We start from the raw sequence: 13,482 nt of genomic DNA, 5'->3' as shown, positions 1-13,482 counted from the left end.
AAGGAGCCAAGACGCACGGAGGTTAAGTAGCCTGTCCAGAATCACCTATCTAGTAAAGACCAGAGCCCAGATCAAAATCCAGGTCTGACCCTGAATCCCACGCTCTTTCTTCTTCACCCTATTGTTACCCTCTTTCTTGAGAGCAGGGCTGGATGCAGGACCAAGTGACGTGGATTCAGGATGTTCAGGAAAGGCACATCCAGGGGGAACAGCTGTCCCGAGCCCACACCAGCATGCCCGACTGAACACTCAGCTCTCATCCACCGAGGGCCAAGCCAGGAAGCAGCCAGGCCAGGCACACCTTTGGCCTCCATCAGGGCACCGCCTCCCTTATTTTGGGCTTGGGGGAGCCTATAATTTCCAACAGGGAGAGATCAGCATGGGCCGTGGAGTCATTTTCAAAACAAAGGAGGAGAGGGGGTAGAAAGTTTCCAGCAGCATTTGCTCAGCAGTTTTTCATACTTAATTAAGGCCCTCGTTAGCCTGTCAGATCCTGATCGTTTCCTGGCAATATTAGCGCTCCTCCTGGGGTATTCAAGGGCCCCTGCTTTAGCAATAGTGTCTTTTCCATAATTATATTACCTTCATTTTATTCGAACGGGCGATCTGTATTAGTTTATTATACTGGGTCCCTAATTACATGGTGCTTATATTTTTACACCTAAGTAATATGAAACAATAATCATTCTCAAAGAGGATCGTTAGGATGATGTATTATCATTTAAATGCTCATAAAAATTAGAGTTGCCTCTTGTGGGGCAATGGGATCTAATTACCTTCCATCCAGCCCGGGCCTCCTTTCTCCCACTCAGAGCAAAGCGGAGACATGCAGACTTTCCCCTTGCCCCCGGCTCCTCGGGACCCAGCAGGAAGTGCCACCAAAGTTCTCCCTAGCCAAAGTGGCTCCTGGGCCCGGTGTCCCACTGTCAGTCATCTCAGAAAGGGTGTCTGCCCCAGGGCCAACCCCAGAGAGTGGGACTTAGGTTAAGCTCAAAGGTGGCTCTGGATGGAGAGGGTTGAAGGTGGGGTGGACCACCTAAGTCGGCTTAATGCCCATCATCTGAGGCATTTTGGTATGTTCGTGTGCAGGGACAATGGTGTAATGGTCCCCGAAGCCCTAAAGGTGTCTGTGGAACCTCCTCCCCTTCCCCAGGGTTAGTTGGGTTCCTCTTCTTCTCCTTCTCTTCAGCTTGGCACAAGGACACAAGGGTCCCTAGGGCCAGCCCTTGGCTCAGACTCCCTGGTCAGGTGACAGAAGGGCTGGCAGCCATCAGATGAGATCACCAATTGCAGATACCTCTAGGGCCAGCTTGGAAGCTTCCAGTTTCTGTTAATTCAGGAGTGGTAGACCCTGGGCTGTGGTGCCCACCGTTGAACACCCAAGGGCACATGCCCAGATTCATCACCTTCTTCCCCCAGCATTTACCCAGAACCAGGCATGCGCCTCCCAGAGAGCAAGGGACCAAGTCCATAAAGGTCTCTATTTACCCAAATCTCCAGGAAAGGAGACCTGCCTCACTTCCCAGCCACCCAGCCTAAACTCTCGCGACTGTGTCAGGAGTCTTTCCACTTGTCTAACCAAAAGGTCCTCTGGCTGGGCAGCAGGGCGTGGCCTGGGACACATATGTTTTGTTTACCTCCCTGACTGGGCTCTTCCGTTCTCCCCTCACCCCATGCAGTGCCCAGCCAACCCCCTGAGAATGTCCGGGCCCTGTCCATCACTTCTGATGTGGCTGTCATCTCCTGGTCGGAGCCCCCACGCAGCACCCTCAATGGCGTCCTCAAAGGCTATCGGGTCATCTTCTGGTCACTCTACGTTGATGGAGGTGAGTCCTCTGGGAGTGATGGCCAGGTCTCAGGGTGAGAGGGTTGGCGGGGGTCTACGTCCACACGCAGTTGGAGCTGAGCATCTTCCCATGGGATGTCAAGTGGAAGCACAGCCCCGCCTTCTGTACGTATTATCCTGGACCAGAGCCAGGGGCCGGGGTGGGCATTTGCTTTTCTCATGTAATGTGTTGATATGAGGCTTTTATAGCCATGCAAGTCGGGATCCCAGCAGGGAACCAGTTGGCACACTCAAATGGGGCAATAGAAGAGAGAGTTTAATGAAGGTACTGCTTTCAGAGGGGTGGGGAGGGAGGGAGGGACACCTGGAGCTAGCACCAGCAGGAAGCCATCATCACCAGGCCTGAAGGGGCAAGAGGAGGAAGCAGGGTCACCAGAGCCTGGAGAGAGCTCCCCTTGGCCAGGAAGCAAGGCATGCCGTCTGCACAGATGACCTGCCCGGGACCTGGACACGGGTGGAGAGGGGCACACCGTGGAGCTGGGGTAGGAAGGCAGGGAGGGAAAACCAAGAGAGTGGCCCAACTGTTTGGGTGCCCTCCCTCCCCTGAGAGGCACTGGTCCAAACTGGCTTGTGTAGCCCCACAAACACACCAAGCCCTCACCCACTGGTGTACACAGAGACTTTGCAGTGCCCAGGGAGTCTGCAGTCGAGCAAGCCAGAAGCCAGCATCCCAAATGATGGAAACGTTCTGTGGCGGACCACAAAGGGCTCCTATGAATTTGTGTCCCCAGACCCTGAGCCTTCCGCCACCAGCCCCCTGGCCCCTCCCTTCTTTCCTGGAAGACCTCCAGCTCCCCGTCATCTCTCCAGGGCAGCTGCCCTCCCCTCCCCGACCTGGATTCTGCCCTGCCCAGACACACTGCCCACAGGCAGCGTCTTTCCCTGCCACCACTTCCACTGCCTCCTCCAAAAGCATGGAGGCCTGGGGCTCAGGGCTGACCTCTGACGGTCTCCCAAGTTCTTGTGCTGTGAGATGGCCTCACATATTTGTGCTGACGCAGGTAAGGGGTGGTCCCTTGTTTTCTAGAACCTGCTTCCTCTTTTCTAAGCCTGGGGGCTTCCCCAGCTCAGTTCTTCAGATGAGAAAGGAATTGGCCTCTCTACTCTCCAAAGGCCACCTGGATTATTGGCCACACTGCCCCCTTACTGTCTCTTTCTCTGGCTCCAGTTCTGGATGGGTCCACCCTGGTTTCTGACCTCCTGGGAAAGGAAGGTCCCGCGGCTCAGGCCTCTGTGGTTCCCCCCGTGCTGACCCAGAGTCCCCTCAAGGTGGGCAGGGTGGTCTCACCCTCTGGACCCTGGCAGACTGCTGCACGCCCCTGGCCAGGCCCCCTGCCTTGGGCCCTTAGCCTGCACCGGGCCCCCAGAGAGGTGCTGGGGTGGGTTTGCAGGCACTTGTCTTCTACAAGGCCTGTCCTTAGCCACTGTCGAGGCCTGTCTTTCTGAAATCCCAGTAGTCCCAGTGGGAGGGCTGTCAGCTCAGAGCCTGTCTCTTTTCCTTCTTCTAAGACCCTGGCCCTCCCGTGGGACCCTCTCCCTAAGCTCTTCTTCAGAGTCTTCAGTAAGTTCCTTGGCACAGCCAGGATGATGGGTCTTCACTGAGCCAGAGGAAGGCCTGGCTCTTCCTGGCTGTGGCTGTCAGCTCCACCAGCCTCACCCAGGTTCCCTGTGCAGGCTCTTTGTTGGGAGGGTGTCATCAATGGTGGGGAGAAGGCCATGGGGACTTAGCCCCTCCCACGACTGGGAGTTCAGCGTGCTGGCCCGGGAGCAGTCAGAGGCAGGGGAGGCAGCCTCGGCCTCAGACTGTCACAAGTCATCCCAGGATGACACACTGCCTGGGGAGATCTGAGAGCCCAGGAGGCGCTGGGGCAGCCAGGAGGAATAGCTGCTGACCGTCCTGCCTGGCTAGGCCCCCTCTGGGTCCAGGCGCTCCTGGGGCCCCTCACATGGAGAGGGGGTTGAGTGGAGGAGGGGGAAATGTTGCTTGGAGAGATGGAAGTATTCTAAATGGAGAATATTAAGATGAGTTTGGTGCAAGGTTGGCTGGAGGCTGAGGCCAGGCCGGCATGTACCTCTCATCCTAGTTGGGTCACTCGGGGAGAGATGTGGCCTGAGAGCAGTGCCCTAAATCTGCCTCCACGTACCTTGAGGTGGATGGTCCTCCTGGGTGCCACCACCATGGAGTCGAGGTCTGAGCCCAGTGGAGCAAGTCCTGACAGGAGCCCAGGTTGGCGGAGGGGCAGTGGCAGGGGGACGGTGTGTGGCCAGCCTGAGCCGCACTCAGAGGTTGCCTGTCTGTGGCAGAGTGGGGCGAGATGCAGAACATCACCACCACACGCGAGCGGGTGGAGCTGCGAGGCATGGAGAAGTTCACCAACTACAGCGTGCAGGTGCTAGCCTACACACAAGCCGGAGACGGCGTGCGCAGCAGCGTGCTCTACATCCAGACCAAGGAGGATGGTGAGTCCTCTCCTCTGGCCCAGCCTGGCCTCGGCCCAGGGGGGCAGCCTCCCCCAGGGCAGGTGCTGAGCCCTGCCCTCGAGCCGCCCCACTGCTCACCCCCACCTGAGGAGAAGGTGAGAGCAGAGCACCATCCTTTCTCCTGTCCCTTTGATTAGTAGTAGGTAGAACTCTGGAACCCTGCCCTGGGAGAACACAGCTTACCGTAGATGGTGGCAAAATGCCTGGACTCATGCATAAACATAAGCAACCATAACCCCCTCCCCCTGCAGCACTGGGTCAGAGACCACATCAAGCCTCTCCTCCCACCCCCACCCAAGGGCATCCTTTTCGTGGCATCTGCTCCCTGCGAGGTTCAGCCTGGTTTCTTCTGGATACAGATGGTTGGGATTGGAGGAGGACAGAAGCCTCCCCACACATATTGCAGGGTAAGGACTTGGCAGTCACCCTGCAGAGGCCCCAGAAGGGGCCAGCCGCTGGCCTCTGGTGTGCTGGGGGTGCTCTCAGGGAGCGAATGGGATATGCCTCCATTTGGAGCTATGATCTCAAAGCCCTTCTCAATGGGGCCAAAACTGGAGGAAAACCAGAAATAAGGAGCCAGACCTCAAGGGTAGAGTGATGAAGAAAGAGGGTGGGGGAGGCTGAGAGCTGAGTCAACCCAGGAGAGAGCAGGTCGGGAGAAGGGCCACATTTCCAACCGGGGCCCAGAGTTGCACACCTTCAGGGGGCCTCAGTCACATGGAGCACCATGTCCAGGAGGTGCCATGTATGACCCAGCACAGCTCTGGGCTCCTGCCCCCAGCCTTTCCACTTTCTTCCTCACACCACCACCCTGCCCCCCATCACTTAGTTGATTCTAAACGTTCTGAGCCAGGTGCTGTATTACTAGAAGAGTCAGTTTATGTGAAGAATGGCTGGCACACAATAAACGGTAGCCATGACGCTTAATAAAGCATCGCCATCCTTGGCATTATGGCTTTCTTCCCACTTGGCCTCAGCTTTTTCAAAGGATGCAGAGACCCACACTCTAGGTCCTACCCATACAATTTGGCCGAAGGTGCTGGAAGGGTTAGAGGAGCTGAAAAGGAGCCACTCAGGCTGGGAGTGATGGTGGAGAAGTTCTGAGTGCAGCCCAGTGCTCGGCGACCAGACCAGCTCCCAGCTCACTGCACCCCACTCTCCCTAAGCCCCTCCCCTTGCCTCAGATCAGCCCCCTCCCCCACTGAAGCTCTGAGCAATTAAATATTTACCACCTGCCTGCCCTACTTTTCCTGTCGTTAATCCCCTCATCGAGCTTCCTGGGACAGCTCCAGGCATTGCCACCTGCTTGTGTGGAGACCAACAAGGATGGTGCTCAGAGGGGCCTCAGGGCCACACACACACAGGCACCTTCCCAGCCTCTAGAAATGAACCACTGGGGCCCGCAGACCTCTTGCACCCTATTCTGATAAAAGGCCTGAGCTATAAGCTCCTCCACGTGTTTGACTGACCAAGGTGAGGCCCCACGAGGGAATCCAAAGGTCTCGGGGCACCGGCACCCTGCATGGAGCTTTTAACCCTCCACCCTAGGGCTGCCTGTGGAGCCACACACAGGGACACACAGGCAGGGCCAGGGCCCCAAGGCAGCAGCTGCACAGAGTAGAAGGCGCACTGCTAAACACAGCAGATGTGCCTGCCCCGGCCTGTCACTATTGGCAAGTCACTTAACCTTTCTGAACCTCAGTTTCCTCATGATAAAATGGGGACAGCGATGCCTCATCAAGTTGTTATAAGAAGTAAGTTAACAGTAAAATCCTTTTTAAAATGTCAAGTGCTCGCAAATGAGAGTGACTTTATGACTACCAAGGTGCTGGCAATGAAATGACTACTTCTGGTGCACCCCGGTGGCCCTAAGAGAATCCGTCCGTGCCCCCAAAGGGAGGCCTGGGCCAGAGGGAATCCACTGTCAGATGAGGTCTCATCAGAATGGCTGTCATAACTTGACATGTGTGTGATGTGCTGACATAAGCATGAGTTAACCTTCCCAAAAGCCCTATGAGTAGATATTATTTCCATCTTAGAGGTAAGAAAACTGAGGCCTAGAGAGCTAAGCAACTTGCTGAAGCTAGTTGGTGGCAAATCCAGGCTTTCTGGGCTCTCTATCCTCTATTTTTTCCCTTATACCACTTGTATCAGTTAGGAAGCTTTGGGTTGAGAGTAAAAAAAGATGTAAGCAATAAGCACATTTACCATCACACATAACAAGAAGTCTCGAGTAGGGCAGCTCCGGGGTTGGTTAACCAGTGGTTCCCATCTTTCTGCTCTGCCATCCTCAGCATGTCGTGATTTCAAGATGTTCCTCCCATGACTTCAAGATGACTGCAGCTCCAGGTACCCCACCAGACCAGACAGAGTTCAGAGTGAGAGAAGCAGTCTCCTCCTGGGGGCATGCCTCCCTTGGGAGTGAAGGAAACCTTTCCCAGACACCCCTTCATCAGATTTACCCCATTTCCCATTGGCCACAGTGGGGCAACATGCCTCTTGCTAAGCTAGTCACCAAAAGGGGAATGGAATTATCACGGCTGACTTACCCCAAGCATGACAAATCCTCTGGGGTAGGTGATGGAGACAGCTTTCTCTGAAGGGTGGAGGATCATGGGTACCCAAGCAAAAATGAGGTTCTGTTTGCAAAGAATAGGAAGGAATGATGGCAGATGGGTAGGCAGACAACCATGCCTGCTCCACCAGCACCATCTCAACTCCACCAGGTTCTCCTATTTGTAGGTGGCAGTTATTATAGTTATTTCTCAGCTGACTTGGAAAGCAGACAGGTCCATGCTCCAATTCCAGCTCTGCCATGGAAGCTTGGGCAAATATCCTAACCTGAAGACACTGTGACTCCCTACCTACCCCCTCTCAAAATTTTGCATTTTTCCAAAGGAAAAAATTATCAGGAAATTTAGAGAAAAGCAAAAGAAATAATGAAAAAGCAAAAGATAAAATGAAAACATAAAGTCAAGCTCATTTCTTAAGCCCAGATCTCTCCATCTAAGCTTGGTTTTAGACTGGCTTGGCTAGACTCAGTTCATAAGCAACAACACCTCTTGCCCGCCGCTTTCCTCCCCTGTGAATACCAAATCTAGCTGCATGGCCTCAGAGTGCACAGTTGAGTTGGACTTTGGACCACTTTAAAGATCTTTAACTGAAGAAGAGGCTTGACTAGACCCATGTTTTAGGATGGTGACTCTTGTAGAAGTATGGAGGACTGATCACAGAAGGGAGTAGGGGGGTAAGGACTAGGGTCAGAGAGGCCTGTCAGAACCTCTGGGCACTAGGCAGAGAAGAAGGTGTGTGCTGGGGTAGCAGCAGTGAAGATGAAGGGAGGAGGAAGGACAAGTTCAGAGAAACATATCAGAGGATTTCCACTTCCAGTAAGGGTGGACTAGACAACTCAAACCCACTCTCCTTCTTGCTGAGAACGCTAGGAAATCTGGATGAAATATTTTGTAAAACACCTTCTTGAAAGCATCAGAGGGCTGGCAGGAGAGTGATGAATTACTGGGCCAGAATCCAAGGGAGAATGGAGACCCAGGAGGTGAGCTCTTTGGAACAGCTCTTCCCCTGGGGGACGTTTGCTGAATCTGGAGGCAGTGGCTGAGAAGCTGAGCAGCACTGGAAAGCCAGGAGTTGGAGACGAGGGTCTGCCAGGGGGGCTGGGTCTGTCTGGTGAACCCCCCTCACTTTGAGTTGAGACCGGATTAAAAGTGGACCCCAAGCAGACAGCTCAGCTTTAGATCATCTCAGTCCTGGAAGTTATACTGAGGCAACCCCAGGTTTCTAGTGCCCCAGGTTTCAGGTACCTGTCAGAAGCAAACATGAATTCTCTCTTTAGGAAGATTATATCATCGGAGGCATCAAATTATTTCCACAAACAATTTTGCAAATTGTATGTCTGGCATACAATAAAAAATAATGGGGACAATGTGAACAAATCCAGCAGGAAAAAAACACAACAACAACAGAAAAAAGAAACAGACTCACAAGGATTCCAAACATAGGTTTTATTAAATTTGGACTTTCAAATAAGTATTCTTAACAAGATTGAAATTTTAAGGGAATTAGAAACTATCAAATGGAAAAATCTAGAAATAAAAACTAATACCTGAAATTAAGAACTCAGTAGATAGGTTTAATAACAAATTGGACACAGCTGAAGGGATAACTAGTGAACTGGAAGATAGGTCAGAAGGAAATATCCAAATGAAGCACAAAAAGACAAATGAATGGGAAATAAAGGAGCAAGTAAGAGACATAGAGCAGTGACTTTTCAAACTTGACTGTGTGTACAAGTCACTTGGGGATCATGTTAAAATTCAGATTCTGATTTTGTAGGTCTAGGGTGGAACCTGAGATTTTGCGTTTCTAACATGCTCCCAGGTGACGCTGCTGCTTATCTGTGGACCACTTTCTGAATATCAAGAGCATAGAGGATGTGAGAAGAAATCCCAAGGAAGAGGAGAAAGAGAATGGGCAGAAGATAAAATGTCTGAAAACTTTTCAAAACTGATGAAAGACATCAAGCCACAGATGCAAAAGTTCTACAAACTCCAAAGGCAATAACTTAAAGAAATCCACCCCTAGGCTCATCATAAGAAAGCTGCTAAACCACAAACCCAAAGAGAAAAAATCTTAAAAGCAACCAGAGGAAAAAAGACCAGTTACTTTCAAAGGAGCAACTATTAGATTGTCAGCTAACTTGTCAGAAACAGCGGAAGCCAGAAAACAATGCAATGGCATATTTAAATTATGTAAGGAAAATAGTTACCAACCTATGATTTTATACCAAGCAAAAATATTCTTCAAGATTAAGATGAAATAAAGACATTTCCAGAAAAACAAAAACTGAGAGAATTTATCACCAACATACCTACTCTAGAGAAATATTAAAGGATATCCTTTAGCTAGAAGTAAAATGATCCCAGGTGGGAACTCAGTGATGCAGGAAAAAAAGAAGAGCAATTAAATGGTGAATATATGGGTAAATCTAAATTAATATTGACTGTATAAAATAATATGATACTGATGTCATCTTGGGGAGAGTCTAAAATATATACAGAATTAAAATATCTAACAATGGCCTATAAATTGGGAGAGGGTAAATGGAAGTTCTAAGTCCCTTGAATTGTCTGAGAAGAAAAGTGTCAATTGATGTTTGACTTTGGTAAGTTAAAGATTCACGTTAAGTAACCACTAAAAGTAGTGAAAGACTGTGTGATAACCAAACTAATAGAGAGGGGGAAATAGAGTATTTTTTTAATACTCGATTCAAAAGAGGGCACAAAAGGAAATAAAAAGAAAAACAGAATAGGTGGGACAAATAGAAAGTATTTAGTCAGATGAGTTATTGAAACCCGAATGAAACAGTAATTGCCTTAAAGATAAATTGACTAAATTATTCAATTAAAAGATAAAGACTGGTAGACTGGCTAGCAATGAAACAAAACCCAAATATGCACTGTTTACAGGAGACACCTAAAACGTAAAGGTATAAAAAGGCTCAACATGAAAGGATGGAAAAAGATAAAGACATACTGTACAGAAGTGTCCAAGAGAAGACTGGGATATAAATATCAGACATAGGATGCTGGAAGGCAAAGGGCATAGAGCTAAAGAAGGACATTTGGTTATGAGGAAAGACCCAATTCACTAGGCAAATAAAAGTGTTCTCGATTTGTGTGAACCTAATAACATAACCTCAAAAGATATAAAAGCAAAAACCGACAGAACTATGAGGATAAATAGACAAACCCACCATCATAGTGGGAGATTTCAATGTACTTCCCTCGATAACTGATGAGAAAAAAAGTGTGCAAGGGTAGAGGAGATCTGAACACAACAGTTAGCACACTTGCCCCAGTGGCCATCCATAGACCCTGCACCCCACAGCTGCAGAGTCACCCAGCAGAGGTGTCTCAGGGAGGGAGGGTGTGGTCAAGGATGATTGCCAGGTTCTGGGCTCAGGCCCTTGGACGGATGAGGATGCTGTATCTAGTTATTTTATCTAAGCTAAAATTGCTGCCCATATATTAGAGTAAAAAAAAAAAAGCAAATTGAGGTAGGCGCTAGAAGCTGAGCGTCTGGAACAGGCAGTGCAAATAATTGTTACAATTTATTGAGTGTCTTCTATGCGTTAGGCCCTGTGCCAGGTGCTTTATTTTAATTAGCACCAATTCTCACTACAATGTGGTTGTTTAATGCAGTCGTTACTATGTGCATCGTATAGATGGGGAAACTGAGGCTCAGAGAGGTAAAATAAGTTGATTAGGATGCCTACTCTCAAAGGAGCCTAAAAGCTCCCAAGAGGGAAGACAAGTGCACAACAATACACAGGACAGATGAAGACGGAGCGGGTGGGCTGAGAATAGGAGGCTCCCAGGCAGACCCCTGGGGCCCCAGCTAGGCCAGGCTTTCCCTCCTGAAAACAGAGAGGGCCAGGCCAGCACCCCAAGAGCAGTGCCCTGGGCACATGGCAGGGAACAGTCACCCACAGGCTGACCACCAGCCCCGCAAGAGGAGGCCCACTCTGTGAGTGTCTGGAGCCCCCAACCTCAAGGAGTTCAGGGCCAAAAGAGCGGAGTGACCAGTATATTTGTTTGGCCGAAACACAGGGTTATAGTTAGGGCACTGGGGTGAGGGGCCGGTTAGGCTCATAGGGATGAAGATGACTTCCTCACGGGTTCTGTTTCTTTCTTGTGCACCTAAGTCCTTGGTTCTGGCCAACCAGTTCTGAAGCTGGCCGCTCCTAGTGCCTCCATCTCAGAGACCTTGTCACAAGCCCAAAAGGACCACCTTTCTCCTCCCATCTGTTTGCCATGCTGGAACCACCTCCTTTAAACCATAGCTCAAGGAGACCTCCTCCAGGAAGCTCTCCCAGATCGACCTGCCTCACTCTCCCCACCCTGTCATTCTTTCCCAAAGGCTGTGCTCCTCCCTTCATATACTGACCTGGTCTTCTCCCTGCTCAGTTCCAGGTCCCCCAGCTGGCATCAAAGCTGTCCCTTCATCTGCCAGCAGTGTGGTGGTGTCTTGGCTCCCCCCTACCAAGCCCAATGGAGTGATCCGCAAGTACACCATCTTCTGCTCCAGCCCCGGGTCTGGCCAGCCGGTAAGTGGGGCCCAGGGCTGAACCATGAGAGGGACAGAGAAAGGAAAAAGTACCCAGCAGATCAGCTGGATTCCAAGCCAAACCCTAGGACTGCTTACATCTGTGCTTCTACCTGGATTCATGGATGAGAATGGTTGCTGGTCACCCAAGAGTGGCTGAAGTCTTACCCACTGCCCGTCTTGGGTCAGTCCTCTGTGCCAGGGCTGCAAGACTGTCACAAGTCCTGGAGGCTCCTTTGAGTCAGGGATCAGGACCAAGCAGGGGTGAAAGGAAGGCCAGGGCCTCGGCTCGTCTGGTCTGGCTGACCAAGGAAGCTCCTAGCAGGCCCCAGAGCTGTTGACTAGGGACTGGCTGGTGCATGGCCTCTGGAAATGAACCACTTTTCAGCATGGTCGGCCTGGGCTGGGAGGGATGCTGGAGATCTGCCCTGGGTGGCCCCACAGCATGGAGCCAGAGAGGGGTCAGAGAGGATGAGGGTGGGTGCAGTGGGATATGCACCCATATTCCATTAGATGCATCCTTCCCTCTGCCTCTTTCCTCATCTCCAGCCACTCGGCCACAACGTTCTGCTGGGTGAGTACTCTGGAGCACACCTGTTCTAGTTGCGAGAGCAGGTGCAAAGATAACGATACCTGCCCTGCGAGGGCTTCTAGTCTAGTGAGGGAGGCAGAGGGGCGTGCACTGGAGGGTCGTGAGTACTGTCTAGGAGATGTGCTCAGGGCAGGGAGAGCCGTGAGCAGGCGGAGGAGGCCAGCTTCTCCCTCCCTCAGCAGCTTGGGAGGTGGCAGCAGCCGGAGCATCTGCAGATGAGCTGCTGGCAACCAGAAAGGCTGCCCTGAAATTGCTGGGTAATTGTGTCATCATCTCCTCCTCTTCTCTCTGCTTTCCTGTGGTCTTTCTGAATTACCCTCTGAGTGGTAGGTGACCCAGCTCCTCGCCAGGGAGGCCAGAGTTCTATTACCAGAGGGGAAGCCCAGAAATGTCTTTTCAGTGACTCCGTCCCCTCCTCTCCTCACGGTCACTCCCTCACCTGCACAAAAGCACACATGTCATGACTACAGCTCCATGAATTTTCACAGCACACCCAGGCAGGGAACAGGACATGCAACACCCAGAAGACCCCCTCGTGCTCCTTCCAGTCACTCTCCCACCCCCGGGTAACCACATCCTGACTTCAGATTGGTGTTGTCTTTTTGTACATTATATAAATGGAGGCATACCATGTGGCTTCTTTTACTCAACATTATTTTGAATTTGTGCATTTCATCCATATTGTGTGTGGTGTAGATCCTTCACTCTCCCTTCTGTATAGTTTTCAATTATGTGCTCCTATCACAATTCATTGCTCCATCGTGCCATCCATTGACGGGCATGTGGGTAGTTCTCCATTGGGAGTTCTTACAAACAGTGCTGCTGTGGACATTCTCATACGTGTGTCTTGGAGCTCCTGTGCGTGCGTTCCTGTTGGGTGCCTACCTAGTAGAGGACTGGCTGGGTCATGGGGTCTGCCCAAGTTACGTTGAGGACACCTGCCATTGTTGGGTGGTTGTGCCAATTTTCCAATCCATGCTTTCAGTCATGTCTTTTGCCCCTCTTTCCATTCTCCGCCTGCCCCTCCCACACACACACGTTCAAGGTTCTCATCACACTAAGCTTGTCACCGTTCCAGACACCCACTATGCCATTTCACACTGCTATACCTCTGCCTCTGCTGATCCCTCTGTGGCATGCCCTTCATCCTCTGTCATACAGTGCACACATCAGATGGCAATTAGCTGTTCACATATCTGTCCCCTCACTGGTATGTGGGGTCCCGTGAGGACAAGGGCAGCATTTTTTCATCTTTGGGTCCCCAGCTACCGAATACTGTGCGTGGAACATCATGGTCACTAGACACATGTTTGATGAATGAATTACTAGCAGGCTAGCAATTGCAAAGCCTTAGACACTGGGCACGCTTCCCTCCATGAGTGGATGGGAGAGGGTCCTCATTCACAAGCTGGGGTTTGTGTAGTCATTTCCTCCTCTGATA

General features: G+C 51.1%; 1 protein-coding gene across 5 annotated transcripts in view; it reads left to right on the top strand.

Moving 5' to 3' along the window:
• DSCAML1 (DS cell adhesion molecule like 1) overlaps positions 1-13,482 on the top strand; it is a 339,404-nt gene that overhangs the window by 307,162 nt on the left and 18,760 nt on the right. For all 5 annotated transcript variants that reach the window (XM_070623205.1, XM_008516706.2, XM_070623206.1 and 2 more), the window contains 3 exons: positions 1,680-1,826; positions 4,151-4,306; positions 11,311-11,450. In XM_070623205.1, coding sequence (XP_070479306.1) covers positions 1,680-1,826; positions 4,151-4,306; positions 11,311-11,450 — 443 coding nt within the window. The remainder of the gene's footprint in view (positions 1-1,679; positions 1,827-4,150; positions 4,307-11,310; positions 11,451-13,482) is intronic.

This window comes from Equus przewalskii, chromosome 6 (genome assembly GCF_037783145.1).
Source record: "Equus przewalskii isolate Varuska chromosome 6, EquPr2, whole genome shotgun sequence".
Classification (NCBI taxonomy): Eukaryota; Metazoa; Chordata; class Mammalia; order Perissodactyla; family Equidae; genus Equus; species Equus przewalskii.
This window is presented reverse-complemented; position numbering and strand designations above follow the sequence as displayed.